This window comes from Acinonyx jubatus, chromosome F2, assembly GCF_027475565.1.
Source record: "Acinonyx jubatus isolate Ajub_Pintada_27869175 chromosome F2, VMU_Ajub_asm_v1.0, whole genome shotgun sequence".
NCBI lineage: Eukaryota > Metazoa > Chordata > Mammalia > Carnivora > Felidae > Acinonyx > Acinonyx jubatus.
This window is the reverse complement of record NC_069394.1, coordinates 15,947,314-15,973,153: the sequence shown is the minus strand read 5'-3', so window position 1 is coordinate 15,973,153 and position 25,840 is coordinate 15,947,314. Positions and strand designations below refer to the sequence as shown.

Sequence of the window (25,840 nt, the reverse complement as noted above, 5' to 3'; positions counted from 1 at the left end):
ACACAGAATCCGAAACAGGCTCCAGGCTCTGAGCAGTCAGCACAGAGCCCGACGCGGGACTCGAACTCACAGACCGTGAAATCATGACCTGAGTCGAAGTCGGACACTTAACCGACTGAGCCACCCAGGCGCCCTGAGAATTCCTTGTTTTAACTAATCTCCCGTTAAACCGAAGCAAGGCATGGTCAACCACAACAAAGATGGCGGCAGCAACGTCTCCACGGCAACGGCGACGCATTTGTCCGCAAGCGCACCAACCTTTTGTTCCGGCCTGCCATTTTGACGTCACTTCCGGCTCCGGCGGGCGGTGTTCGCGCAGGTCTTCCTGTTGCTGCTGCGGTGGAGATCCCGGTCCTGGTGAGTGGAGTCTGAGTGAGTCTCGCGGAGGGACTCGGAGAGAATGGGGCTCCGGCAGCATGGAAAGGGAAGGTGGGAAGAACGCGGCTGTTGTCGCAGTTGTGACTGAGCCTCGGTTTACCCAGCGATACAGGGAATATCTCGAGAAGCAGAAACTCTTGGATAGACAGCACCGTGTGGCAAAGATGCCGGATGGCACCGTGGCGCTACCCGTGCTGGGCGAGGCTCTCCGTGAACAGCACCTGCGGGAGCTGAGGAATTGTGTGGCCCCAGGCAGCACCTGTATAGTAACCCAGCTCCTGCATCCTGTTCCCTCCAAGAAGGCTCAGAGTTGTTCACCTGCCCAAAGGCTGTGTCTTGAAGTGAGTCGCTGGGTAGAGGGACGGGGAGTGACGTGGTCAGCTGAGTTGGAGGCTGATTTGCCCCGATCTTGGCAACGGCATGGTAACCTCTTGTTGCTGAGTGAAGACTGTTTCCAAGCCAAGCAGTGGGAAAATCTGGAACCAGAACTCTGGGAGACTGTTGCGTCGGCCCTTGGCGTCCGTCGTGTGGCCAAACGAGGGCGGGTATCACCAGACGGCACTCGAACACCAGCCGTGACTCTGCTGCTGGGCGACCATGGCTGGGTAGAGCATGTCGATAATGGGATCCGATATAAGTTTGACGTGACCCAGTGCATGTTCTCCTTCGGAAACATCACGGAGAAGCTTCGAGTGGCATCGCTGCCCTGTGCCAGAGAGGTGCTGGTGGATCTCTACGCAGGGATTGGCTATTTTACGTTGCCCTTCCTGGTCCATGCTGGTGCTGCCTTCGTCCACGCCTGTGAGTGGAACCCCCATGCTGTAGTTGCCCTGAGAACTAATCTTGAGATCAATGGAGTGGCAGATCGGTGCCAAATACACTTTGGGGATAACAGAAAACTGAAGCTCTCAAACATTGCAGACAGGGTGAACCTGGGGCTGATTCCCAGCTCTGAAGAAGGCTGGCCCATTGCCTGCCAGGTGCTAAAACAGGATGCTGGGGGCATTTTGCATATCCACCAAAATGTGGAATCTTTCCCAGGGAAGAATCTCCAGCCTCTTGGAAGCAGTGAAATGGAGAAGGAGCATTGGCCTTATCCTCAGCAAATTATCACCAACCAAGGGACAAATGGAGCTACCGGGGATTCTAGGAGAAAAACACTGCCAGCAGCCACCAAACCAGAGTGGCAGAGATGGGCAGAATCTGCAGAAACTCGTATTGCCACCCTTCTTCGGCAGGTGCACGGGAAACCATGGAAGACACAAATCCTGCACATCCAACCAGTGAAATCCTACGCTCCCCATGTGGACCACATAGTCTTGGATCTGGAATGCCGCCCCTGCCCTCTAGTTGGCTAGAGAAGGTGGATCCTGAGACCCAAGGATCTACATGTGAGTGAACCTTAATACATAAGTTTAGGCTGGGTTCTCACCCCTCTTTTCTCCTGGCAACCTATTTTAATATTTTGTGGCCCTGAATGCAGGCTCTAGACCAATCCGAGTCATTGCATTTGTCTTCTGTTAACACATTGAGAATGAACTACATATCTGGGAGAAGCAGTATGGCTCATTAAAATGAGGCTGGGGCGTTTCTGGCTTCTGACTTCAGTTCTGGGGTGATTCCAGTATTCTTTTGGCCTTGAATTTCCTCACTTGCAAAATGAGGATTTCTTTGAATGGTCTCGTATGGCTGTTATCTAATAAGCAGTTGTTATCTAATAAGGCTTGGTTATTTTAGAGTGAAAGACACAGTGCTGTTTCCAAAATCACTCCGGCTACAATATGGAAAATCAGCCAGGGTGGGGCCAGGATGGAAGCAGGGAGACCGGTGATGAGATTTCTGTGGTTGTCCAGGCAGGAGATGGTGGTGGCCTAGACTAGGGCGGTGGCAGTGGGAAGTGGATGGATTTGAGATATAAAATTGATGAGACTAAGCAACAGAGTCCAAATCAAAGCAATCAAACGGTGCAGCTTTGTTATTAAGACTGAATTAGGGAAGGAAAAGGATAAGAATTACTGTAGTGTATTAACTTCATTCCCTTGCTTTAGCATTGCTAAATGAGTGTTGGGGAGGATGTCTTATGTATCAGGTTTGTTGTTGTAGAAAAGAGGTTAAGAATGACTGCTTTAAATTATAGGGAAACTAGCTTTCCAGCTTTAAGCTTGTACAAAAAGCTAGCTATTTTATTCGAGGGAGAGAGAGAGAGAGAGAGAGAGAGAGAGAGAGAGAATCCTAAGCAGGTTGCATGCTCAGTACGGACTCCAGCACGGGGCTCGATCTCACAACCCTGGGAATTGGACAATCAACCTACGGAGCCACCCAGGTGCTCCTAAGCTAGCTATTTTTAAAGTTCACATTAAAATCTTAGATTTTAACAGGCCTCAGATTCCCTTTTCGTGTTCCTTCTCAGGTGGACATCAGGCCCAACGTGAGGAGCTCTAGGGAATGAGAGAGATTCTGCAGGGTTTCTCAAGCGTCACTTTGGTTTGTGACTGTCTGCCAGCACCGTTGTGTGCCCCTGGAATGACTGATCGCAGAGAAGCACTGTTTACCTTTGGAATGACTAATAGTTGAGAATCACTTTTCGGAGCTGTGTTTTCGTGCACTTCGAAGCCATCTGGGCTTGTTTGCCTGATGAAGGACGCACAGGGAAGTTGTGCTTTCTCAGGATTATGACTGTGTCTGGCATTCAGCTTGTTGGGCTCGAGCTGGGGCTGCTCGTCCTTCTCGGGACAGCGTCAGTAAGGACAGGATTGGTACTGTTCATGCTTCCACGCAAATTAAGTGCCTGCTGTCTATATGAGCTGCAGATGCATTCGATACAGACCCTGTCTCTGAGGAGTTCACAACCTAGCAGCAGAAATAACACAAAAACTCAGAGCTGGAATACAGTAGGTACCGTAAGAGTGATAGCACCATGTAGAAGTGCAAAGGTGAAGAAAAGTTTTCAGAATGGGGAAGCCTTCAGAGGGGTAGTGTTTGGCCCGGCTCTTAAAAACTGGGTAAGATTTTGTTAGTGAGTCAGGCTGGAAACAGATGCTAGCGGAAGAAAATAGTGAGTGCAGAGAGTTGGCTCAGAAGATGTTTGGAGCACCGTCACTAGAGCAGTCCGGAACAGAAGAAGCAGCGAGAGGTGTGTTGAAGATGGAGGTCGTTGTAAGGATGAAAAAGAATAGAGTCCGGTACCCAGTAAGCCCCCAGGAAGTGGTAGCCGTCGTGGGACCCCATCGCAGAAGGGGGCCTGACTGGTCCATTACCATCCCACCGAGTGGCCTGTGTTTGCCTGAATCCTCTCCTCTTCCCCATACTGGTTTCTGACACGCGTGCCTGCGGCTTTTGTGCCTCCGGCTAAAAATGCCACGCTGGGACTGGAGGCCGCGTGGGGAGGAAGGAAGGCAGGGGAGAAACAGGGAGGAAGGGGGGTCAGGGAGCCACGTGGCTAGGGGCTGAGGAGTTACCTTTCTGACCTAAGCTACGGATGGGCCGCTGACATCAGATACACCTGACTGGTCTCGTTCGACCTGTTACGTACACATCAGGCCTTGAATGTTCAGTGGTCAAAGAAGATTGACATGGATTCTGCCTTCATGGAATTGAGGTTCCACTCATACACTTTCTGGCCTCCCTTCTTTCTCTGTGACCTGAGGCAGTCTCTCAAGATTTAGTGTCCTCGTCTGTACATACAGGTTAACAAGTGTACGTAGCCCGAAGCATACTTGTTAGGGTTAAGCGAGTTAATGGACCTGAACCGTCAACACCGTGACTGGCACGTAGTGAGTACTTCAGTCTTCGTGTACGGTGAACTGCCCGGTTCCTACTTTGGGTGTGAGGAATTGCTGTACATTTGCTTTAGTTAAAGTAGAGGGTCCTTGTTTTGAAAAGCCATTCACTGATTAATTGGGATGTGCCGTGTACTCTTGCTGTCAGGCACCGTGCTGAGGGCCAGAGACACAGAGGTGAGTAAAGCTGAGTCCTGGGGGGCATGTGACTCTTGATCTCTGGGTTGTAAGTTCAAGCCCCATGTGAGGTGGGGCAAGTACTCAAAATCTTTAAAAAAAAAAAAAAATTAAAAAAAGCCGAGTCCTGCCCAAAATGGGAGGGATCACTTCTGGTGACGTGGACACAGAGGAAACCATGTTAATACTGGGCACTAAGTGCTGAGACAGAAACAGACGGGTGTTCACGGGCACACACGGTGGAGGCAGCCATCCACGTTCGGGGGTGTGGGTTAGGGGAAGCGGAGAGTGTGGCTGGGAAGGTGGGAGCAGGGACGCTTCACTTGAGACTTAAAGAATGAGCCGGAGGGGCGCCCGGGTGGCTCAGTCAGCTAAGTAGCCAGCTGTCTTGATTTCGGCTCAGGTCATGGTCTCCCAGTTTCATGGGTTCAAACCCTGAGTTGGGTTACTGTGCACTGACCGCACAGAGCCTGCTGGGATTCTCCCTCTCTCTCTGCCCCTCCCCTGCTCCCGCTCTCTCTGTCTCTCTCAAAATAGATAAATAAACTTGAAAAAAAAAAAAAAAAAGAATGAGCTGGAGTTATGTGTGAATGGAAGAAAGTAAGGGTCCCCTAAGCCTTTTCTCCACCTTGAGTGTGTCCATTTACGTTACAGTCTTCTCCGAGCACTTGCTGGATTGGCCTGGTCAGAAAGAGGCACCTAATGGAACCGAGGAAAAAAGACTGAAAGGATCAGGAGGCTCATGGAGGCTTGGTCACCTCAGTCGGGAACGTTTAAAAGTGCTGAAACTTCCTCCGTGAGCATCAGTATTAGTTGTCACTTAGGGCACCACTTGATGGAGAGGTTGTGATTAAAAAACAGTGACGATAACTTTATTAAAACTCCCTCAACTATGAGTTGCTTTATTCATTAACTTCATGATTTTAATAAGTGATGCGCACCTCTTGACCTAGGGAGTATAATGCATGCATGTTAAATATAAAAACATAGAAATTTGAAATGATGAGAAACACATAAATAGCATTTGAATTCACTTTCTCCCACCCTGGACACGTGTCAATATATGTCATTCTGAACAGCCTCGGGGTGCGGCCACTTCACACTGGGCAAGCCGTGACACTCGTCATTTTTCTTGGCCTTTGGTAGCGTCCTCTTGTGCGCACTGATCATTACTCAGCTGACGCTTCAGGGGATGGTCGGCAGATCTCGGGACTTCTCCGTGACCCTCTCCTGTTTGGCATTCCAACCTCTAAACTCGTTAACTGGGCTCCTGGGACTCCCAGTACCATCTCCACCTCAGGGAGTCGGCTGGGCTCCACCCAGCTTCCCCCTCATCCTGCCATGTCCTGCCACAGCCACAGCCGGGGAACTTTCTCCAGGCAATAGGCTGGAGTGATTAAACCATTAAAAGGCTCGCCTTGTTTTTATCTCCCATGGATCATTGTCCTTCATTGCCTTGAGGATCGTTGTTTCTTATATTTTGTGTAGCTTTTTTTAACTCTTTAGAAGTTTATAATAGTGTATGAATTTACTAGTTTTCACAATCACTGAAGAAACTCACGTTAGCAATAATAAATACAGATCAATACTTAAGCTGACACAAAACTTCAACATATAAAGTTCATAAGAATTTCTTACCACAGTTGTGTTAGGATCCCTACCTATGTTATAAACTGAATGTAAAACTATTAACACTAAGTACAGGGGAAATTTTCTGATGAGATTTGAGACTGCCTGCAAGATTACTTGATCAACAATCACATAATTTCAGAGAGGGCCCAAACTGTCAGAATAGGTATTTGCTTCTGGCTTTTTGAAGGTGAAGGTTGAATCAAAGGCAAATAGACAATAACGAATATGAAGCTACAACTGCAGTTTGGAACATACCACACACATGCACACGCACGTATCCACCACACTTATGTACCCTGTCGTCTCCTGGATGGAGTGGCCCATGCAACGAAGCTCTCTGTACGCTATTAGGTAGGTATTTATAGATGGACAGACAGACGGTCCTAGTTTCCTTTTTTAGTCATTGAATCTTGCTGTTTTAAATGAAAGCTATATGTATGCATAGTTTCATAACTCAAGCGAAGGTCAACAAAACTTGATGAGTAAAACTGCAGCTGCACAACACCGAACAAAGCAACTGGCTCAATCCTACACGGCTCCTTTTCTCTTGTTTTTGTGTCTTCTGTCAACAATTTCAGCTGGGCCCATGTGCCAAAGGGGATGCAGGATCTAAGCAACATGTACCAGCAGGAGCCATGAGAGTACGTATGGAACTGAGCCCTCAGGGTGCTGGGTGAGAAGCAGTTTGCGTTCATGTAGGACTCCACTCCCCCATCATTATAGTCTGAGGAGACCTAGGCCATGGGAACATTTCGAGGAACACCCTACTAACCTACTATACTTAACGGCATCATACTCATTAGGCCAGAGAAACAATGAGCTAGTATATTGTACTCCGAATAATCACTAATACCATCCAGCAACCTGTTCCATCAGTGAAATTTTTAGGGCTACTGGTCTGCTTGAATGCCAAGATTGCTCCTTCACGGTAAAGAACAGATTTTTCCATCTCACCCACTCATCAGTGTTCCTCTGTCAAGGAAGCACGCCAACCTCTGCATGCTCCTTTGTGGGAATTTGGGACTTGGGAATACTGCTCTGACTCCTATCCTGGATGATATAGAAGGCTGCCAGTTTTCAGTGGGATCCACAGCACATAAAGTCCCTGTAGCAGGTACAGGTTGCGGTGTAATTAGCTTTGTTTCATGGACCATTCAATCCAGGAGATTCTATGGTACAAGAGTATCTGTGATAAGCAAAGCAGCCATGGAAGTTTAGGACAAGCTCCAATGGGAAAATCACAAGGTAGTCTCAAGTGGATGTCTGTAGCAAGGCCAGATGGTATGCAGCAGAGAGCCAGGCGTCATCCAAAAATGGCTCCTGGCATGCTAATGGGCGTTGGTAGAATCTGAGCATCTTCTGGAACTTCGGGTAACCATGTAGCCAGAGTTGCCCATCATGAGCTGAGTTTTGTCAGACCCTTCAAGTCAAACCATCATAAGGTGGAAGTGGTACATCTGGGATGGATGGCGAGTGCCAGAGGAAACGAATAGGTGCACAGGTAGGTGGCCCAGACTCCTGTGTCATATTTATAATTCTTGCATCAATGCCCTTCCCTCGGCCCACAATCATGGCCACTTGAGAAGCCCTTCTGTCTTGCTGATAAAGGATGCAAATGCAGAGCTAAGTTCATTGATGGGCTTTCTTGGAATACAGGTTCAAAACCAAAATAAACTGCTGCTACCCTACAGCCCTACTCAGGAGTGGTCTTAAAAGACAGCAGGGAAGGGTATCTTCCCACAAGGCAGAACTGGGGGCAATATTCCTGGTCATCCACCTCGTATGGAAAGAGAAGTTGCCTGAAGTAAGAATATACCTTCATGGCAAGTGGCACATAGGTTAGCAAATTGATCAGGGGCCTGGAGTGGGAAAGATTAGTTGAGGGACAATGAAGCCTGGAGAAGAGGTGGTGGGGAATCTATGGGATTGGATACATGAGTAAAGAGCTTTGTGTTGCATAAGTGCCTACCGGAGACATGCACATCAAAGAGGAACTCAACAAGTAAACAAAAGACTTGGCTGGTTAATTTTAGCAGCGGTCGTCATGAGCTACCCCAGTAGCATAAAGAGCTTATGAATAACATGTTGCAGAGATGCAGGTTAGCAAGTTGCCAACAGCATGGCTTCTACTCACCAAAGAGCCTAGTATTCAGCGCTGAGCCCTTGGTTCAACACCATCCCTCAAGAAAACCAAGCAGCTAATTGGTAGTAAATGGGTTACATTGGGCTTCTGTCATGGAAGGGCAGTGATTCACCTTGACTAGAATCTTCCTATGTGCATCCATGAGTTTACCTTTCCTGCCCACAAGATGTTGGCCAGTGCTGCTATCCAAAGGTTTACAGTGTTCGATCCATCAATATGTCTCCTGCATAATATTGCCTCTGAACAGCAAAGGAAGTGTTTGAGTGGGCACATGACCAGGTGATTCACTGATCCTATCACATACTATACAACCAGGAAAATGCTGGCCTGGTGGAGTGGTGGAAAAACCTTTTGAAACCAAATCAAAGCTTGAAGATAATGCCCTATGAATGGGATCCCATTCACCAGGATGCAGTATACACTCTAAATCCATACCTATTACATAATGAGTGCCATGTCCCATTCAGATAGAAAATCCACAGCTAGGAATTAAAGGGTAGAAATAGGAGAATTTCCACTGTGGCGGGCTAAACAATGTCCCCCAAATATGTCCATGTCCTAATACCCAGAACCAGTAAATATATTATCTTAACATGATAAAAGGGACTTTACAGGTGTGATTAAGTTAATCTCAAGATGGGGAAAGTATCCTGGTTTATCCATGTTGGCCTGATATAATCTCAGGGGCTCTTGTAAGAGGGAGGCAATACAAGTAGGACATAGGACGTGTGATGACAAAAGCAGGACAGATCCAACTGGATAACGCATGCTATGTATTTCGTATCTTATTTGGCAATATTAACCACTTTTTTCTTTTTCCCAGGTGAGGATACTGATGATTAGAGAGTTTAAGTTCTCTGTCTAGAGTGAGAGGCAGAAGCGGGCAAACTTCCTGCCAAATGCATAGAAAGTGCTCGGCAAATGTCTGTCACAGGAATGAACGAACTGAAGGAGTCAGTGTATACTCAACATTGATTGCAAATGCCACCATATTCTCTGTTGTTTCCTTTGTTAACTAAACAACAGACTTTTCCTATTCACTTGGCATTTACAAAACCGGAAAACTCAAATAGTAGCTGCATGTTGATGGGCATATCTGAAATTTACTTTAATGAAATGAGAAAAACTGTAATTTGGGATCAGAAGCCTTTTTTTTTTTTTTTTTAAAGTTAATTCCAAAGGTCTGAGAAAAAGTTGTGGGGTGTATCTATCCCTTTTTGGGCTATCAATTCCTACCCTTCCCCCCAGCATCCCCATTATCCGTTTGAAGTAAATACATAATACATTGGTGGGTAGAGGTGGGGTGGGTGGTTCTAAGTGCTGGCTTCTTTCTGCTTTCTGCCCGCTAAGGAAGCTGTTGGCACTGGCTGGTACAGCTGGGGTAAGACACAGGGTCCCATAAGCTCGGCTAATTGCATCTCACTCTTGGAACTTGAAATCGTGAAGAATAATGAAAATAACCCTCTAATAATCTCCCTTTTTGCTTAAGATAGCCCAGAATCAGTTCCTGTTGCTTAGAACAGAGACCTGGCAAGTGCAAAGGTCAACAGAAAAGTCAAACAAGTTTTTACACGTTCTGTTTCCAAAGGCTTTTCAGAACTAAAGGGCATTCAACCATTAAAGCCAAATGAAGTTATTTTTAAGCTGGTAATATTTTAAACAGGCAACTTACGTATATAGAGTGTGTCTGTGTGAATGCACACACACCCTCCACACTGCTCTGAGTGGATTCAATATAAACATATACCTGAATTGTGCAACATTCAAGTCAATGTAGAAACCAAGCAAAGATTAAATTCAGTGAATTGCAGCTATTTCTTTGAAAGCTTATTTAATTTTTTTTTTCACAGTGGGTGCTATGGAGGGATTATGCTTATTAGGAATTTAGCTTCTGTTTGGATGACGACTAACACAGACATTTCCTGATACAAAGCTGAGAAAACCTCTTGCAAAGCTAAGCAAACATAACCAGTAAGTTCCTTCTGTAAAAACAAAAAACAAAAGAACTATTCCTCTGAGATTTTTGTCCTTGTTCCTCTGTTTCCATCATAGCATCTATTAAGTGGTTTGGTAGTCATTAGCTTTTTGGTAGTACAGGATATTTTTGGGTAGTACAGGAGGGTATCCCTTCATCTTTACTTGAAGGTGATTATTTCTCCTAACTTGACTGGACCCCTAAAATGTAAGCAGGCACCCGGAGCTCAGGCATGATGAAACTGAGCTTAGAATATAGACTTGAGAGATGGCAAATGTAAAACAGAAAAGTGCACCACTGACGTAGGGATTTTTCTTTTGAAAGCTTATCTTTTATTTTTAAAATTCCTAAGCTTTCTTTAAAACAAAAAAAGTTTATTTTGAGAGAGAGAGAGAGCAAGGATAACTGAGCATGGGAGGGGGAGAGAGGGGCGGGGGAGAGAATCCCAAGCAGGCTCTGTGCTGTCAGTGCAGAACCTGATGCAGGGCTCCATCCCACCAACCATGAGATCATGACCTGAGTTGAAATCAAGAGTCTGACACCCAACCGATTGAGCCACCCAGGTGCCACCTCCCCCCCCCCCCCCAAATTCCTAAGTTTTCTAAAAACTACCTCAGTAATTTACATTTAATTTTAAGGTAGTATTTTAAAGTACTTTGCCAGAATCTTTTTAAACCTTCGTTTTATAGATGGGGAAAGTGAGATCTAGAGCTTAAAGGGATGTGCTTGAAGTCACGTAAGATGAGAACGACTGTGCCATCGCTCCCGAGAGTGGGATTTACTTTGAATTAGAAATTCTTAAACTAATAAAATTTGTGCATTAAATTAAGATTAGAAACCATTAAAGCATTAATAAGGGCTGAAGCATTTTGATATGATTTTTATTTACTATTTATTACATTTAACTTTTTAAATAAAAATTGGAGAGCCCATACATTATTTAATTCTCCATTTTGCATGATCATAATGTAATTGGTACTTGCCTGCTTTGTCTACCACACTCCTGTTTTAGATTAGTCCTTGTGGACCCTTTCCTCCACAACAGCTTCTCCCTTTTTGCTTTAAATTGCAATCAGGGCAGAATAACAGGTGAGTTGAGAAGCTAATTTACGTCTCTGAGGTTTTCTATATAAACCTTAATAATCCTCTCATCTTACCAAGTTTGCTTTCCTTTGGGAATTTTGTCAGCGCCACAAGTTTATTCCCCAGGTGTGCAATTTAGGAAAATTAACCTGGCAGAGGTAAACAGACTGATTTATAGGAAAAGTGGTGATCATTATAACATAATGAGGATATTGCAGTGAATCAGGCAAGCTCCAGTAGGATCTTGGGTTCGGATTGTGGCAGTGACAACAGAAAGGGGAATACAAAGGAGACAGGTGGATACAATGTGGTTGCAGATTGGCTGTGGGTGTGAAGAGGAAGGAATCAAAGATGCCTGAAGTTCTAAGCTTCCTGGGTTCTAATCCTTGGTTTGACTCCTACTAGCTATGGCCATTCTAGCTTACTACTTACATACATACTTTGTGATTGTGATAACTTCTCTAAGCCCCAGTTTCCTCCTCTCTAAAGCAGAGATAATCCTACCTACCCCAAAAAGGCTGATGCAAAGATTTAAGTAAAATGTAAAACCGTCCCCGTGGTGCCCCGTACACAGCACTAGATAGATGGCAGTCATTATTTGTGGGGGATAACAACAACAGGTTAAAAACATGAGACTGGAGTAAGGAGTTGGGTATGAATCAATCTTCCTACCACACCTAACTCCACCCAGAGAAAGGGGGTGTTGGAGTTTTATACTCCTTTCCTCTGGAGGGTTTTTAATAGAGGATAGTCACCCACGCAGAGCTCTGTACAGACGATAGCAGAGCACAGTTTGGGCTAGGATCCTAAATGAGCCAGGTTTTTAAAATTTTGTTTTTGTTTTTGATCCCCCTTAATTTAAGATGGCTGAGTTAGTAAAGCAGACTCTGGCCCAATTTACACTCTCATTTGCTGGTGAAGGAACAGAAAAATAAGAATGACCACATTACATTAATTACATGGATAGGCAAGAAAGTGTAGGGAGGGAAAAAGACCTTCCTTCGTGGTCCCACGTCCTGTGACTTGGGACCTGGAAATTAAACTGACAAAAGAGAGATCAACAAGAGAGAAGCAGTTTATTAACCCGTGAGTGCACATACCCATGCGAGAAACTAAGTGGTGAATGACTCAAAGCGTGCCTACAGTTTGGGGTTTAATGTATTAACAAAGAATAATTTTGTAGAGAAATGACAAAAGAAAAGGCGATTAGGCTTTCAGGGACAGCAGACTGCTAAGGTAAAAACGTAATGGAGGAAACGAATGGAAGATAAGGGTTCATTTAGTTAAGGTTTGCGGGTCAGTGAAAGTCTGAGTTGCCCTCTTCTTGGTAAGGGAGAGGGAGGCACCTTTACAAATAGAAATTTATGTCCTGCCTTTTAGGCGAACGGGGGCAGTGGGGAGGGCGGGCAGGGATCTTAAAAAATTTTTTTAAGCTCCTGCTGTTTCTCTGCTGTCTTCAGCTCAAAATTATCTTTGTGTCAAAGTGGCATGTTTTGGGGTGGCACATTCTGATCCCCTACAAAAACATAAGTGTGGCTTCTTCCCTGAGGAGGAAAGAAGGGACTGCCTGAGTGTGCGGACCTCAAAGGCGAGAAACACAGACAGAGCCCTGGGTTCTCGCCCTTAAATCACAAGTGGCCCTTGACATTCGCAAAGTGCGGCCGATGGGTGTCCTCAGTTCTGTCCAGTCGGGTAGAAGACACGGAAGGTGATGCGCAAGAGATGAGAGGGATGCTCTCCTTGGCAGCGCCTACCACCCCCAGCTCATTGCCACGTCGCACGGCCGCAGCACAGAGCGCGCTCAGCGACGCTCCAGCAGGACCCCGGGCGGCCTTGCAGAGATTTTGCCTGGAAAATGCCATCCTCAGACCGGCCTCCGGGCGGGGTGGGGTAGGTCCGGCGGGCGGCGCCCTCTGCTCTCCTCCTCCCAAACAGCTCTGAACCACGTTTATGGGACGTTTAATGGGTTAGAACCAAGCGGCTAATAATTCCGCCCACGGAAGCATGGAGTCCCTCGCAGAACCGACGCTGCCACCGCCTCCCGTGAGGAAGCCACTCAGGCAGGAGGGCGCGGCTGCCGGAGAGCGCCTGCGCCACCCGGTGGCGCCAAAGCCGCGAAGGTGGGCGGAAACCATGGCAACGCGGCGAGACGTTCGCTACGCCGCGCGTGATGACGGTCTGGGGAGCGCCCCTAACGCCGGATTATGACGCAGTCGGCGGCGCGGGCCCTGCGGTCTCGCGTGACCGCGGACGCAGCCTCCTGGCCTCCAAACAGCAGCAACGGCAGAGGCAGGCGGGCGAGGTCAAGATGGTGGCTCCGCGGGCGGGGGAGGCGTTGGAGGGAGGAGGAGCCAGACCTTAGCCGGCCGGAAACACAGACACCCAGAGGCCTCCCGGGAGCCTCCGCCGCCTGCTCCAGCTCGAGAGACGCGAGCGGGCGGCGGGGCAGGCGGTGAGACAGACCGGAGAGGAGGGAGGGCGGGGGCGGAGTCGCCCGCCTTAGCCCCCGCCCCTGGCCGTGGTCCCGGGCCCTGCCCCGCGCGGCCCTGCCTGGCTCGCCCAGCCCCGGTGTGGCAGCGGCTCATGGCGGCGGTGGGGCCCCCGCAGCAGCAGGTGCGGATGGCCCATCAGCAGGTCTGGGCGGCGCTCGAGGTGGCGCTCCGGGTGCCCTGCCTCTACATCATCGACGCCATCTTCAACTCCTACTACGATTCCAGCCAAAGCCGGTTCTGCATCGGGCTCCAGATCTTCCTCCGGCTTCTTGGTAAGCGGAACCGGGTAGCTTGCGTCCCAGGACGGCTGTGCGGGCCGAGACGTGCTGCAGGGAGCGGGCACCCGCGCGCAGTCAGTGGGTAGTGTGTGTATGTGTGAGAACCAGTTTCTTTCCCAACAGAGGCATCTTTGCAGGCTGGGAGAGGGGAGGAGATGACACTTGTCTCAGAGTTGACAGCGGAGCAGTCCTCGTCAAGAGTCAGCCCTCCGTTCATTTTTGCACCCGAGGGTGGGGAGAAAGCATGGATGTGTGAGCATGCGGCTCTTTGCCTGCTGTTTCTCTTGGGGAATGAGTACTGGCTCGCCGCGTCTCCTGCGACAGCCTTGGAAAAACAGCAACTCTGCCCCATCTCGCCGTGTGTGACCTTGGGCTTGTAGTGCCAAGGCCCGGGCCTCAGTTTCCCCCTCTCCAAAATACAGAGCACTCGTATGTTGTCACTTCTGTATCCCCGGGCCCACATGATCATGAAGTGTCTGCGGGAAATGACACCCAAACGAAGGAGACAGGGTTTCGAATGTCAGACCTTGAAACGATTACCAAAAATGCTCATGAAGACAGCGATACTTGTAACGAGTCTTAGCATTTTCCATGAATAGAGAAGGTATTGAAAATCGTTATAAAAATGGCTAGAAAGTGAGGAGACTTTTCCGAGACTCCTGAAAATCACTGCCTTTGTTGTAAATGAATGGAGTGTTAACAATATCCTGTTTCATCCCCCGTCTTTACTTGCATTACCAGTGTGAGAAGCATTTACGCATAACATTTTTTTCTAAAGCAGCTGAAACTTGGCAAATTTTGTTGATGAGGTAATTCTTGTGATCAGTTTTCAGTAGGCTTGTGATTTTGAAGTGTTGCTGATGAAGGGTTGATGATGAGGTCCTTATTACCGAGACTTTCTGAATTAGGAACCATCTGTTGCTTGTTTATTCCTCCAAAAGGGGGAAAAAAAGTGGTGTTGAGTTTTATTGGCAATAACATTTTACATTTGTTTGGTACTTTATTTTTGTAAAGCATTTTCACTGTTTTTATCTAACCTAAACTTTACACATCCCTCAGAGGTGGATGGTGCTAATCGCATTTTTTAAATGAGGTAACTGAGGTCCATAGAGACTAAGTGTTTTTGATTTTGATACTAAGTGGTTGCCAGAGCTTGGGCTGAAAAATCTTCTGACATCCAGGGTGGTTCACTTTTCTCCTCTATACAGCTGCTATCCAGATACAGAATGGTATAGTAGTGATCATACGTTAGATCTAAAACTAACAGATGGGACAGTGATGCTCTTTAGCACAAGACTTCTCAGTAACCCACCAGCTACTTGATCCCAGTCATTGCTACTTACCATTACAAAAGTGTAATGCCCTCATTATATGTGGCAAAAGGGAGCTGTGTGATTTCACAGTGCATATAATATGGAATCATCATGTTCTACACCTGAAACTAATGTGTTATATGTCAGTTATACCTCAGCTTCAAAAAGAGCATTAAGTGGTTTTAACGGTTTATGCTCAACATATTTTGCTTCATTTTGGTACTCGTAGATAAAAGTGATTTCAGTTAAAGTGAAATTCGTAAGGGGGGCCTGTTGGGATGGTATTTTATTTCTGCCAGTTAGAAGCCATTCATCAAGATCATAGATTAATAGGCTCTTACTTAGTATAGTTACTTAGGGGTTCCAGCTGAGCCTGATCAACTACCAGCCCTCTTTCCCTGCCATACCCACCCACATTAGTTAGGGATATGCATGCGGGCAAGATCTGTGCCGTTTTTTGGCATCAAGAGACTGAGAAGTGAGAAGAATTACCATTTTTGTTCCTCAACCCCATAGGATGAGAGAGAGCTTGCTAGAGAGAGAACAGAAGCTAACAGACTTCCAAGGAGCTTTATCAATTTTGGGATAACCCAAGTGCTGCTTTGGAAACTCACCGAATATAACTACAGGGATGACTTTCGTCACTTCTGTTTTAAGAGGAGGTCATGGTGGAGCAAAAAGAAAAAAAAGGCCACAAGAACCAAAAAACAAAACAGCTGTGTTTGAGGGGATTCATGTATTCTTTGGCAAATGGTGTAGCCACTGCCTTGAATGTTCTTTTGACCTGCAACTTCGTATCCTTTTGAGAAGCCCTTTGAGACCAGGTGCTTAAAGGCAGTGCTCTTGAGAGTTGAGCTTTAGGCTAAGGAGCTTTAAGGAAAAGGGAGTATTTTCCTTAATTAAATCATGTGTAGTTTAAGAACCCTGAACAGTAATTTTGGTATTTTCTTTGTAACCCATGGGTATTTTTATGGTAAATCATGGAAGCTGTATTTGGCAAGTTAAAGAATGTGACCTCAGGCAAGTGATTTAACTGCGCTGTGCCTCCCTTTTCTTAACATTTTTAAAGTTGGGCAGTGATGGTCTGTCTCAGGATGTTAAGGATGGTAAGTGAGTTAGGATGTAAGCTCTTAGAACAGTACCTGGACCTAGGAAAGGCTATCTAAGTGTTAGCTATTAATAAGCTTGATAGCTTTAAAAAAAAAATAATGCTTCAGTTAAGACCATACCGTTAGATATTTTGGTCTTTTGAAGGCCTCAGTGAAATTTTGGTGCTTTGTACCCACAATTTTTTGTTCACACTTTGTAAGAAATACAACCTATTTTCCACATCTATCACCTGGACTGCTACTTACGTTATACCAGTGTAATTTGCAAATTTTTCATACTTGTGAGAATGATAAAATTCTTTTTTTAAAAAATGTTTATTTTTTAGAGAGAGAGAATCCTCAAGCAGGCTCAGCACTGTCAGCGCAGAGCCCAACATGGGGCTCCATCTCACAAACTGTGAGATCATGACCTGAGCTGAAATCAAAAGTCGGACGCTTAACCGACTGAACCACTCAGGCACCCCAGAATGATAAAATTCTTAAAAACTGGTTTTGTTGCTAAAGATTTACCCTGAATGAAAACAAATGTCTTCAATTTTTGAGGCCCATTCAATGAGGCAGCTTATGTTGTTACTGAAAGTGACAGATTTGTGTGTAAAAGCTACCAGAGGATAGTTGAAATTAATTGTTCTATCTAGTTTTTTTTTTTTTTTTAATAATCGTTGACCTCTCAATACTACTGTCTGTAAATCTCAAAATTTGTCAAATCTCATCTTTTTCTTTAAAATGGAATTGTAAACATGGAAATCTATTCTCTGGAAAGCATTACCAATTTTATATCTGGTCTGAAAAATTTACTCCTCCTTCAAAAATGTACCACCACTGCACTTGCATTTGGTATCCAACTAATACAAGAATTTCAGCAGATTAGAATATAAAGCATCTCATTTTGGAGATCCAAAAAATACGAATCACAGCATATGGAGTATTTAAGAATATTATTAAGCTATTCTTAGGAGGTGTTAAATGCTAAATGAAATGCAACCCAGTGCGGCATAATGCTGAATTAGCAAATCTAAATCCAAGGGAGAAAACGCAAGCAGACAAGTTTGATAGTATTACTCATGTACTGATAATTCATTGAAGTAGAAAGGCCTTTCTAAACACAAGGAAACCCAAAAGTTACAAGGAAAAAATTGATAAATTTGAGCGCATAAAAATGGAAGACTTTTTTTGTGACAAAACTCTTTTTTAAAAAATTCTTAAAAATGGCAAACTGAGGGGAAAGTATTCACACTGCATAAGATTGAATAAAAGTTTTACTTTTAAGAAAAGACTTACTTAAAGAAAAACTTAAACTCCCAGAGAAGAATGGGCCCAAGATAAAGTAGTTTCCAATAAATGAAATGCAGATGGTCAGTAAGCAAAAACAAAAAACAAAAACTCAGCCTCATTTACAGTTAAGGAAATGCAGGCAACAAGATTTCAGTTACCAGACTGGTGAAGAGTTCAGCATTCAAATAAAAGTTATACTATATACAAAGTTCAAATAAAGTTATACAGTTTTGGTATGCTGTCACTTCTGTGTAAAGCCATTTGGTTCTGTCTCTTGAAATCCGTCATCCATCTTTTGACTCAACAATTCCAATTCTAAGAATTTGACCTAATGATATAATTGCACTTGTGCAAGACTATGGGAAAGGATTTTCATGGCAGCATTGTTGGTAATAACAAATTGTTGATCTAAATATCTATTAGATATCTAACTTAGGTAATCTAAATATCTAAAAGGAATCTGTTCTTTATATTAGGTTTAGACATAAAATGGAGTTTTTGAAAAGAATGAGATAGGTATTTTTGGTGGTATAGAAAGAACTCAGAAAACCTTTGAAGTGAAAAAACAGTGAAGCAATAGTAATGTTGATAGACTGGGGATTTTCAACAGCAACCCTATTGATGTTTTGGACTGGATAATTCTTGGTGGGGGGGGGGGCATTGGGGAGGGTTGCTCTTCTGTGAATTATAGGATTTTCAGCAGCATCCTTGTCCTGTTCCCATTACATACGCATTAGCATCCCTCTTCCTCCTTTTGTGACTGCTAAAAATGTCTCTAGACATTTAGATATTACCAAATGCTGGGTGTGGGTGTGGGGAAGTGGGGTTGGGGCAAAATCTGATCCTAGCTGAGAATCATTGAGATAGATAAATAGACCAATAGCACAGAATAGAAACCCCAGAAACAGAGCATCCATGTATATAGAGAAACTTGATGTGTTTCAGAGGTAGAATTGAAGTACGTACATTGAGGTAAATACAGACTATTCAGGTAGTGGTCATTTAGTTACGTGGAAAAAATTACACTGGGTCCATACCTCACATCAATATATAAATAGTTTTAGGTGGATTAATACCTAAATGTGAAAAGCAGAACTTTAAAAATTTGTAGAAGAAAATATAGGAGAATATAGAGTTTTTTTAACCTTCGAGTAAGGGAGGAATTCTTTAAAAATGTATGAAAGTAAATGTATAAATAAAGATTGGTAAATCCAACAATATTAAAATTAAAAACCTCTGTCAATCAAAAGGCAGCAGCAGAAATGTGAAAAGATCAGCCACATACCTGCAGAAGATATTTGCATTACAGATAACTGATAAAGAATTTGTAGCCAGAATATTTTTAAATGTCTACAATTCAAGAAGGAAAACCCGCTCCATAGATAAATGGTCAAAAGATAAATTGGCAATTCACAGAGAAAGAAACATGGTCAATAAATCGGAAGATGCTCTCTTTGATAAGTAATCAGAAATGCAGTTTTTAAAAAAGATAATAAAAACTCCACTATTACAATGACATCTTCTTTGGATAAGAAGCAAAAAGAATGAGTTCGTGAATGTGTGTTTGCTTATGCAAAACTTTGTTTACTCTTCATTTTATACCCATACCTTTTGACTTTAAAAAAATTATACTCACATTTCTTTTTAATAAAAACGTTAAAAATCTTAGTTTAGAAGCAAAAATTTAGTTTTCTTATTAATAAAAGACTTAGAATACCCTTTTAAACCCCAAATGAGAATTCTGTAGAAATACTTTATGCTCTCGTTTATTTATCAAGTACACCTACAGATTAACATTTCAAGATATTTTATTTACTTGGTCTACATTTTATTGCTTGGGACTCTCTTTGGATTACGGTAATCATAACATTTCTGTGTTGTTCATTCTTTACTTTGTTAGGCATTTAAATGTTTTTCCATAGTTTTCTTTAGATTGTGTTTAAAAGGTATTTAAAGATATCTGGAGAGTTATAAATGTTATGTCTTATTTCCTTCCAGTTTTAAGTCCTCAGTTTCTAGACAGGGTTAAAGGTATGAATGGACTTTACACCTAAAGGGGTTAAACACTTTGTTGTGCGCCATGCATGGCAGTGTTTGTTTTGTTTGCTTATTTTGGTAATCAAGTTGAAAAGGCCCTGAACTCTTTCATGAATAGAGTTTGTATGTATCTTCTAAGCTCCTGAATTGATTTTGATACTTGGCTCTTTTCCTACTGTGAGAACTTCAGTGGAACTCTAATCACTGGGTACTGAGATCCCTGATCTCCAGTGTCCAAGGTGATTTTTCTTCATAAAGTAGCATTTATATATAGTCTTGATTGCTTCTTCAGGTTACTCTTAAATCCTAATGAGAAATCTACCCCTGTGCTTAATTTTCTTAGGCCTTCAGGATAAATACCAAGAGTTTTATGTCTGAAGTTGTAAAAATGCAACAAACTTTGGTATTATTTCAATGTTAAAAGGCCATAAGAGGGAATGTTACTTGAGAGACTTGTTACTTGGCACGTGGGCTTTTTCTGTGAGATGAGAGCTGATTTTTTCCTACATTCCATACATAGGAACATGAGCATAAAAGAAAACTGTAAGAACCTTACATGCAAACTTTGGGTAGGAATTAAAATAATTTTAAACTATTCTTGAAATGTTTTGTCATTGTTGTATCCTGGAGTATAATTTTAATCACGAAAAGTAACAGTTTCTTACTGTTACTTGCTGGGGCGCATCCAGACTTGGAGTATAGTCTCACTACGTTGGCCATCATCTCCCCCTTTTTTCCTTTGATACATTTGCATGAAGCAAAATAGCACTTTTTCTACAGAAATATTTGTAAAAATCCAGTCATTCCTTCATTTGTGTATAAAAATAAGCTTTAAGGAAAAGAGCTGTTAGAATAAAAAGGACTGATTTATAAATTACAACAGAGTTCATGGTTATTCACAGGTAAAGATTAATTTACCATTTTGTGGATAGCAAGTTGACAAAAATAATTTATAGTCCCTGTTTGGCTTTCTCCATTTTAAGTGGCATAAAATAGGACTGAAGTTATTTGGGTTTTATTTTGACTTATTTTAGGAGATTAGGTTAAGTTTTGTCTCAGGAAAAATACCTTTTTTTTTTTTTCCACATAGAAAAAGTAAGATTACACATAGTGGGTGAGTAAATTCTGTTTCCTGTACCGTACATGAAAAATGTTTCTAATCCAACCCCCCCAAAAACCCATTTTCTAGTGAAAGGGCCTGTTCCCACCTGTCAGCTCTTTGGGACATTATCAGTGACCACTTGCTCCAGGAATTAGGTGGTTCTTGTGCAGACATGTATGTGTCTTTCAGGTGATTGTGCCCTTCTCTCCTTTTCACGAATAATCTGACACGTGAGCACAGGATAAATTTTAAGTTCATAGGCAAAGCCATCATTGAGAACTAGCCCTTGCTTTTTTACATGCAATAGACTGTAAAATGCCTCCATTGTAATATGCAGTGTCTTTCTTGATTACGTGTTGAAATAAGGTGGGTAGATGATGTTTTTGGCGTTTGCCACTTTTTCTGTACTCCAAGCTCTGGTTTCTCAGTTTTGTCTTACCTTTCCATAGGTTTCAGTTTCCAGGTGGGCTGTATTTTGCGGTTACCTTTACAAATATAATCTAGAACGCAGCAGAAATATTTCCCCAATGTGACTTCAATGAACAATGAAATAATTGTATTTATTTTCTGCAGAATATTTTAGGATCCGTAGATGTGCAAGGTAGGAACCTTGCTTGCTACCAAGAATATATTGTATAGCAGGGTAGATGACCTACTCAGATACCTACAAACTACAACATCAGGTAGTATAGGAGTATTGGGCGTTTCCCCAAGTTCTGTGGGTAAGTTGAAAGATCAGTCACTACCAGAGAAAATGGGTCGATTGGATGGGTAGGATTCAGACAGGGATTTGGGAAGCCCATCATACCAAGCAAAGAGAAGAATGTAAACATAGCTGCAGTTGTGGCAGAGAAAGGGGTATGTTTGAGAAAGAAGTCTGGAGTGGTGGTCTGTGTGTGTTGGGAGGAGCGCTACTCTAAAGCACGTTGGATCCTTGAATGTTTGGACAAGGAATGTAGATTTCACTTGCTAGTAATTTCAAGAGCCACTGCTTTGGAGCATAGAAATGAAGAAAGGCAGTTTGGTGATGGACTGGATAGATTTGGACAAGAGCTTTTAGGCACCAGCTAACAGGTTGATGTCGCTGAGTAAAGGGACATAATAGGTGTTAGCAGAATTGGCAAATAACTATCAAAGTTGGAGGATGTGGGGCTAGAGGTGCCATTAAGAGAATAATGGTACGTGTAACTGAAATTGGAAATTGCAAGAACTATTTGAAGTGAGTTAGGTTTTAGAAATTTTGAGTGTTTCAGTTGTGAGGTAGAGGTGGAACTAGGTGAATATTTGGATATTGTTTCCATAGTTAGTTGAAACCTTGGGCAATAATGTTTATTGTGATCTCACTTAAATTTGTCAGAGTTGGGGTGCCTGGGTGGCTCAGTCTGTTGAGTGTATAACTTTGGCTCAGGTCATGACCTCACTCACTGCTCCTGAGTTCAAGCCCCACATCGGGCTCTGTGCTGACAGCTCAGAGCCTGAAGCCTGCTTCAGATTCTGTCTCCGTCTCTCTGCCCCTCACCTGCTCATGCTCTGTCTCTCTCAAATATAAAAAAAAATAAAAACATTAAAAAAATTTAAAAAAAAATTGTCAGAGCACAAAGAAAGATGATCCTGGATGCATGTCACACTGTACATTGGTTACATACAGAGTGTGGGGGGAGGGCTTTATTATCATTTTAAAAAAATGTTTGAGAGTGAGCACGAGCAAGGGGAGGGACAGAGAGAGAATCCCGAGAAAATCTGTATACTGATAGTGCAGAGCCTGATGTGGGGCTCAATCTCATGAACGATGAAAACATGACCTGAGCTGAAGTCAACAGTTGGATGCTCAGCCAACTGAGCCACCCAAGGCGCCCCTTATTACCAGTTTTTAAAACATGTTTTGGTTTTCTAAATGTTACTTCTGTAATTTAGAGAATAAAAAGGGTTGACTATTTGTAGTAAAAGATACAGTAATTACAGGAAAAAAGAGAACTTTGGAGGATGTTTCTGAAATCTTCAGGAAAGTATGTAGAAAAAAAAAACCCTGATTTTGGACCCATGGGAGAATGCAGATTTAAGGAGCAGGAAAAATAAAAGCCAGCAGGAGTTCATTGTTTGAGGAAAAGGAGGCCTTAGGTGTAATTATAAAAGTTAAACTTGATTTCCTAAATGTGACTTTTAAGAAAAAGGAATCTAAGGTTTAATAGGCAAATATTTGCATTTTGATTATTTTTAATTCTTAATTTTTTTAAAGTAATGGAATTGTTTTAAATATTTTTAGTGATTATGAAATTAGAAAGGATATGTTCTTTCAAGATTTTAAAACATTAAAATGTATCACTACAAACTGATCTTGAAGATAATTTTGGGGTCTGGACATACAGTACTACTGGAATTACTTTGGGAATTAGAACATAAAGGAATAAGATTTTTTAAAATATTGTTTGGTCTGTTCTGGTGAACTCTGACTTTACAAAACCTTTATTGGCCTTTAAACCTAAATTGTCTTGAGGCTTAGTTAAGTTCGTAACTTTGAAAATATTCATATTTCCTGAGTAAGGGGAGAATGGCATAATTATTAGCAGAAAAACATTCTTAAAAATGTTGTGTTCAAATGACCTGTTCTTTCTTTTTTTTTTTTTTTTCTCTCTTGTTTAGGTATATTTGTATCCAGTATTGTTCTGATCTTGTCACAACGATCACTTTTCAAGTTTTACATGTACAGTTCGGCCTTTCTATTAGCTGCAACTTCAGTGTTGGTAAATTATTATGCTTCTTTGCACATTGACTTCTATGGTGCCTACAACACATCAGCTTTTGGAATTGAGCTGCTTCCTCGCAAAGGGCCCTCACTATGGATGGCACTCATCGTTCTCCAGCTGACCTTGGGCATTGGATATATTACACTACTGCAGATCCATTCCATCTATTCACAATTAATTATTTTGGATCTCTTAGTTCCTGTAATAGGCCTGATCACAGAGCTGCCATTACACATCCGAGAGACTTTAGTTTTTACTTCTTCCTTGATTCTCACGTTAAACACAGTGCTTGTCTTGGTAGTGAAACTTAAGTGGTTTTATTATTCTACACGATATGTTTATCTTTTAGTGAGGCACATGTATCGAATTTATGGATTACAGTTATTAATGGAGGACACATGGAAGAGGATTCGTTTTCCAGATATACTGAGAGTCTTCTGGCTAACAAGAATTACAGCTCAGGCTACGGTGTTGATGTACATCTTAAGGATGGCAAATGAAACTGATTCCTTCTTTATTTCTTGGGATGATTTCTGGGACCTCATTTGCAATCTTATAATTAGTGGATGTGATTCTACACTAACTGTACTGGGCATGAGTGCTGTAATTTCCTCAATAGCCCATTATTTGGGCCTTGGAATATTGGCTTTCATTGGATCCACTGAAGAGGATGACAGGCGACTTGGCTTCGTAGCACCTGTTTTATTTTTTATTTTGGCTCTTCAGACTGGTTTAAGTGGGCTAAGACCAGAAGAGAGACTTATTCGCTTAAGTAGAAACATGTGCCTTTTATTAACTGCAGTCCTGCATTTCATCCATGGGATGACAGACCCTGTATTAATGTCTCTCAGTGCCTCTCATGTGTCATCTTTTCGTAGACATTTTCCTGTGCTCTTTGTCTCAGCTTGCCTGTTTATTCTTCCCGTTTTACTCAGTTACGTGCTTTGGCATCACTATGCGCTAAATACGTGGTTGTTTGCAGTTACAGCCTTTTGTGTGGAACTCTGCTTAAAAGTAATTGTTTCTCTGACTGTTTATACATTATTCATGATTGACGGCTACTATAATGTCCTTTGGGAAAAGCTTGATGATTATGTCTACTATGTTCGTTCAACAGGCAATATTATTGAATTTATATTTGGAGTAGTAATGTTTGGAAATGGGGCTTACACTATGATGTTTGAGTCAGGAAGTAAAATTCGGGCTTGTATGATGTGTCTACATGCATATTTTAACATCTACTTACAAGCAAAAAATGGCTGGAAGACATTCATGAATCGTAGGACTGCTGTTAAGAAAATTAATTCACTTCCTGAAATAAAAGGGAGCCGCTTACAAGAGATAGATGATGTATGTGCAATCTGCTATCATGAGTTTACGACATCTGCTCGCATCACGCCATGTAATCATTATTTCCATGCACTTTGCCTTCGGAAATGGCTGTACATTCAAGATACTTGTCCAATGTGCCATCAAAAAGTATACATCGAAGATGACATTAAGGATAACTCAAATGTATCTAACAACAATGGATTTATTGCACCGAATGAAAATCCAGAGGAAGCTATAAGGGAAGCTGCTGCTGAATCTGACAGGGAATTGAACGAAGAGGACAGTACAGATTGTGATGATGATGTTCAAAGAGAAAGAAATGGAGTGATTCAGCAACACACAGGCCCTGCGGCTGACGAGTTTATTAATGATGATACTGACTGATTAAAATAGCATTTGCTAATCATTGAGGTATTTGTTTAAAATTCAGTTCATCCAAAATGGAGTAATATGCTTCACTTCAGCGTGTAACCAAGCACAAAAACAGTATCCATGTTGAATCTGTGAATGGTTTTCCGTTTACTGTGATGTGCTACTGTAAATATACCTCTTTAATTACTTCTGGTCTCTTTGGTGACCTGTTTAAATTTGTGTACATTGTTGTACATAGAATAAAATGTTTTCACGTTTTTATGACAAAATTTGAACAACTAGCTTTTTAATAGATGTAATGATAATACAGTGCATCAACTGTGCCAAAGATTCCTCAATGAAAGCATATGAAAGTATCTAACTGTGGACCTTAGTTTTTCTTTAAAATGGATGGGAGGAATGAAAATGCAAATCAGAGGAAACCACATTACGTGAAAGAAATAAAGTAATTTGGACCAGAGGATAAAAGCTATACCTAGGGTATTTTAAAACAAAGGCAAAATAGGCTGCCGGAAGAGACTTTCTTGAAATTTGAGAGCAGCCCCTTGTGGAGCTGGGGTGGAAAGTCATGATTCAGAGATTGTGTAAGAGTTGAGAAACAGGTTTATCTCAACTAAAC

At 42.7% G+C, this 25,840-nt stretch overlaps 3 protein-coding genes across 6 annotated transcripts in view; 2 read left to right on the top strand and 1 right to left on the bottom strand.

Annotated features, from left to right (window-relative positions):
- The first annotated feature begins 255 nt into the window (after positions 1 to 255).
- Positions 256 to 23,554, top strand: TRMT12 (tRNA methyltransferase 12 homolog). 4 transcript variants are annotated; one of them, XR_008292455.1, is made up of 3 exons: positions 256 to 1,769; positions 2,789 to 4,334; positions 4,989 to 5,230. XR_008292455.1 is itself a non-coding variant. In XM_053207996.1 (2 exons), exon 1 carries the CDS (start codon positions 417 to 419, stop codon positions 1,734 to 1,736), a length of 1,320 nt encoding a protein of 439 aa, XP_053063971.1. In that variant the 5' UTR covers positions 256 to 416; the 3' UTR covers positions 1,737 to 1,769; positions 8,933 to 10,504. The 4 variants fall into 4 exon arrangements, 3 of the variants coding, with proteins under 3 accessions (XP_053063971.1, XP_053063970.1, XP_053063969.1); XM_053207996.1 differs by lacking the exons at positions 2,789 to 4,334; positions 4,989 to 5,230 and adding an exon at positions 8,933 to 10,504; XM_053207995.1 differs by lacking the exons at positions 2,789 to 4,334; positions 4,989 to 5,230 and adding an exon at positions 23,414 to 23,554 and having other exon boundaries at positions 257 to 1,769.
- Positions 13,751 to 25,490, top strand: RNF139 (ring finger protein 139). The gene is made up of 2 exons (XM_015084740.3): positions 13,751 to 13,931; positions 23,414 to 25,490. The coding sequence occupies exons 1-2, from the start codon at positions 13,751 to 13,753 to the stop codon at positions 25,231 to 25,233; spliced, it is 2,001 nt and encodes a 666-aa protein (XP_014940226.2). The 3' UTR covers positions 25,234 to 25,490.
- TATDN1 (TatD DNase domain containing 1) overlaps positions 13,925 to 25,840 on the bottom strand; it is a 56,810-nt gene continuing 44,894 nt past the window's right edge. The window contains exon 12 of the mRNA XM_027063936.2: positions 13,925 to 14,869. Within this exon, the coding sequence (XP_026919737.1) occupies positions 14,842 to 14,869 (28 nt within the window). The 3' untranslated portion in view covers positions 13,925 to 14,841. The remainder of the gene's footprint in view (positions 14,870 to 25,840) is intronic.

Bases quoted from the DNA above. Each gene is read 5' to 3' on its own strand.
- TRMT12 (XM_053207995.1), top strand. From the start codon at position 417: ATGGAAAGGGAAGGTGGGAAGAACGCGGCTGTTGTCGCAGTTGTGACT.
- RNF139 (XM_015084740.3), top strand. From the start codon at position 13,751: ATGGCGGCGGTGGGGCCCCCGCAGCAGCAGGTGCGGATGGCCCATCAG. The intron at 13,932-23,413 runs GTAAGCGGAACC...TCTCTTGTTTAG, and splicing joins GATCTTCCTCCGGCTTCTTG to GTATATTTGTATCCAGTATT.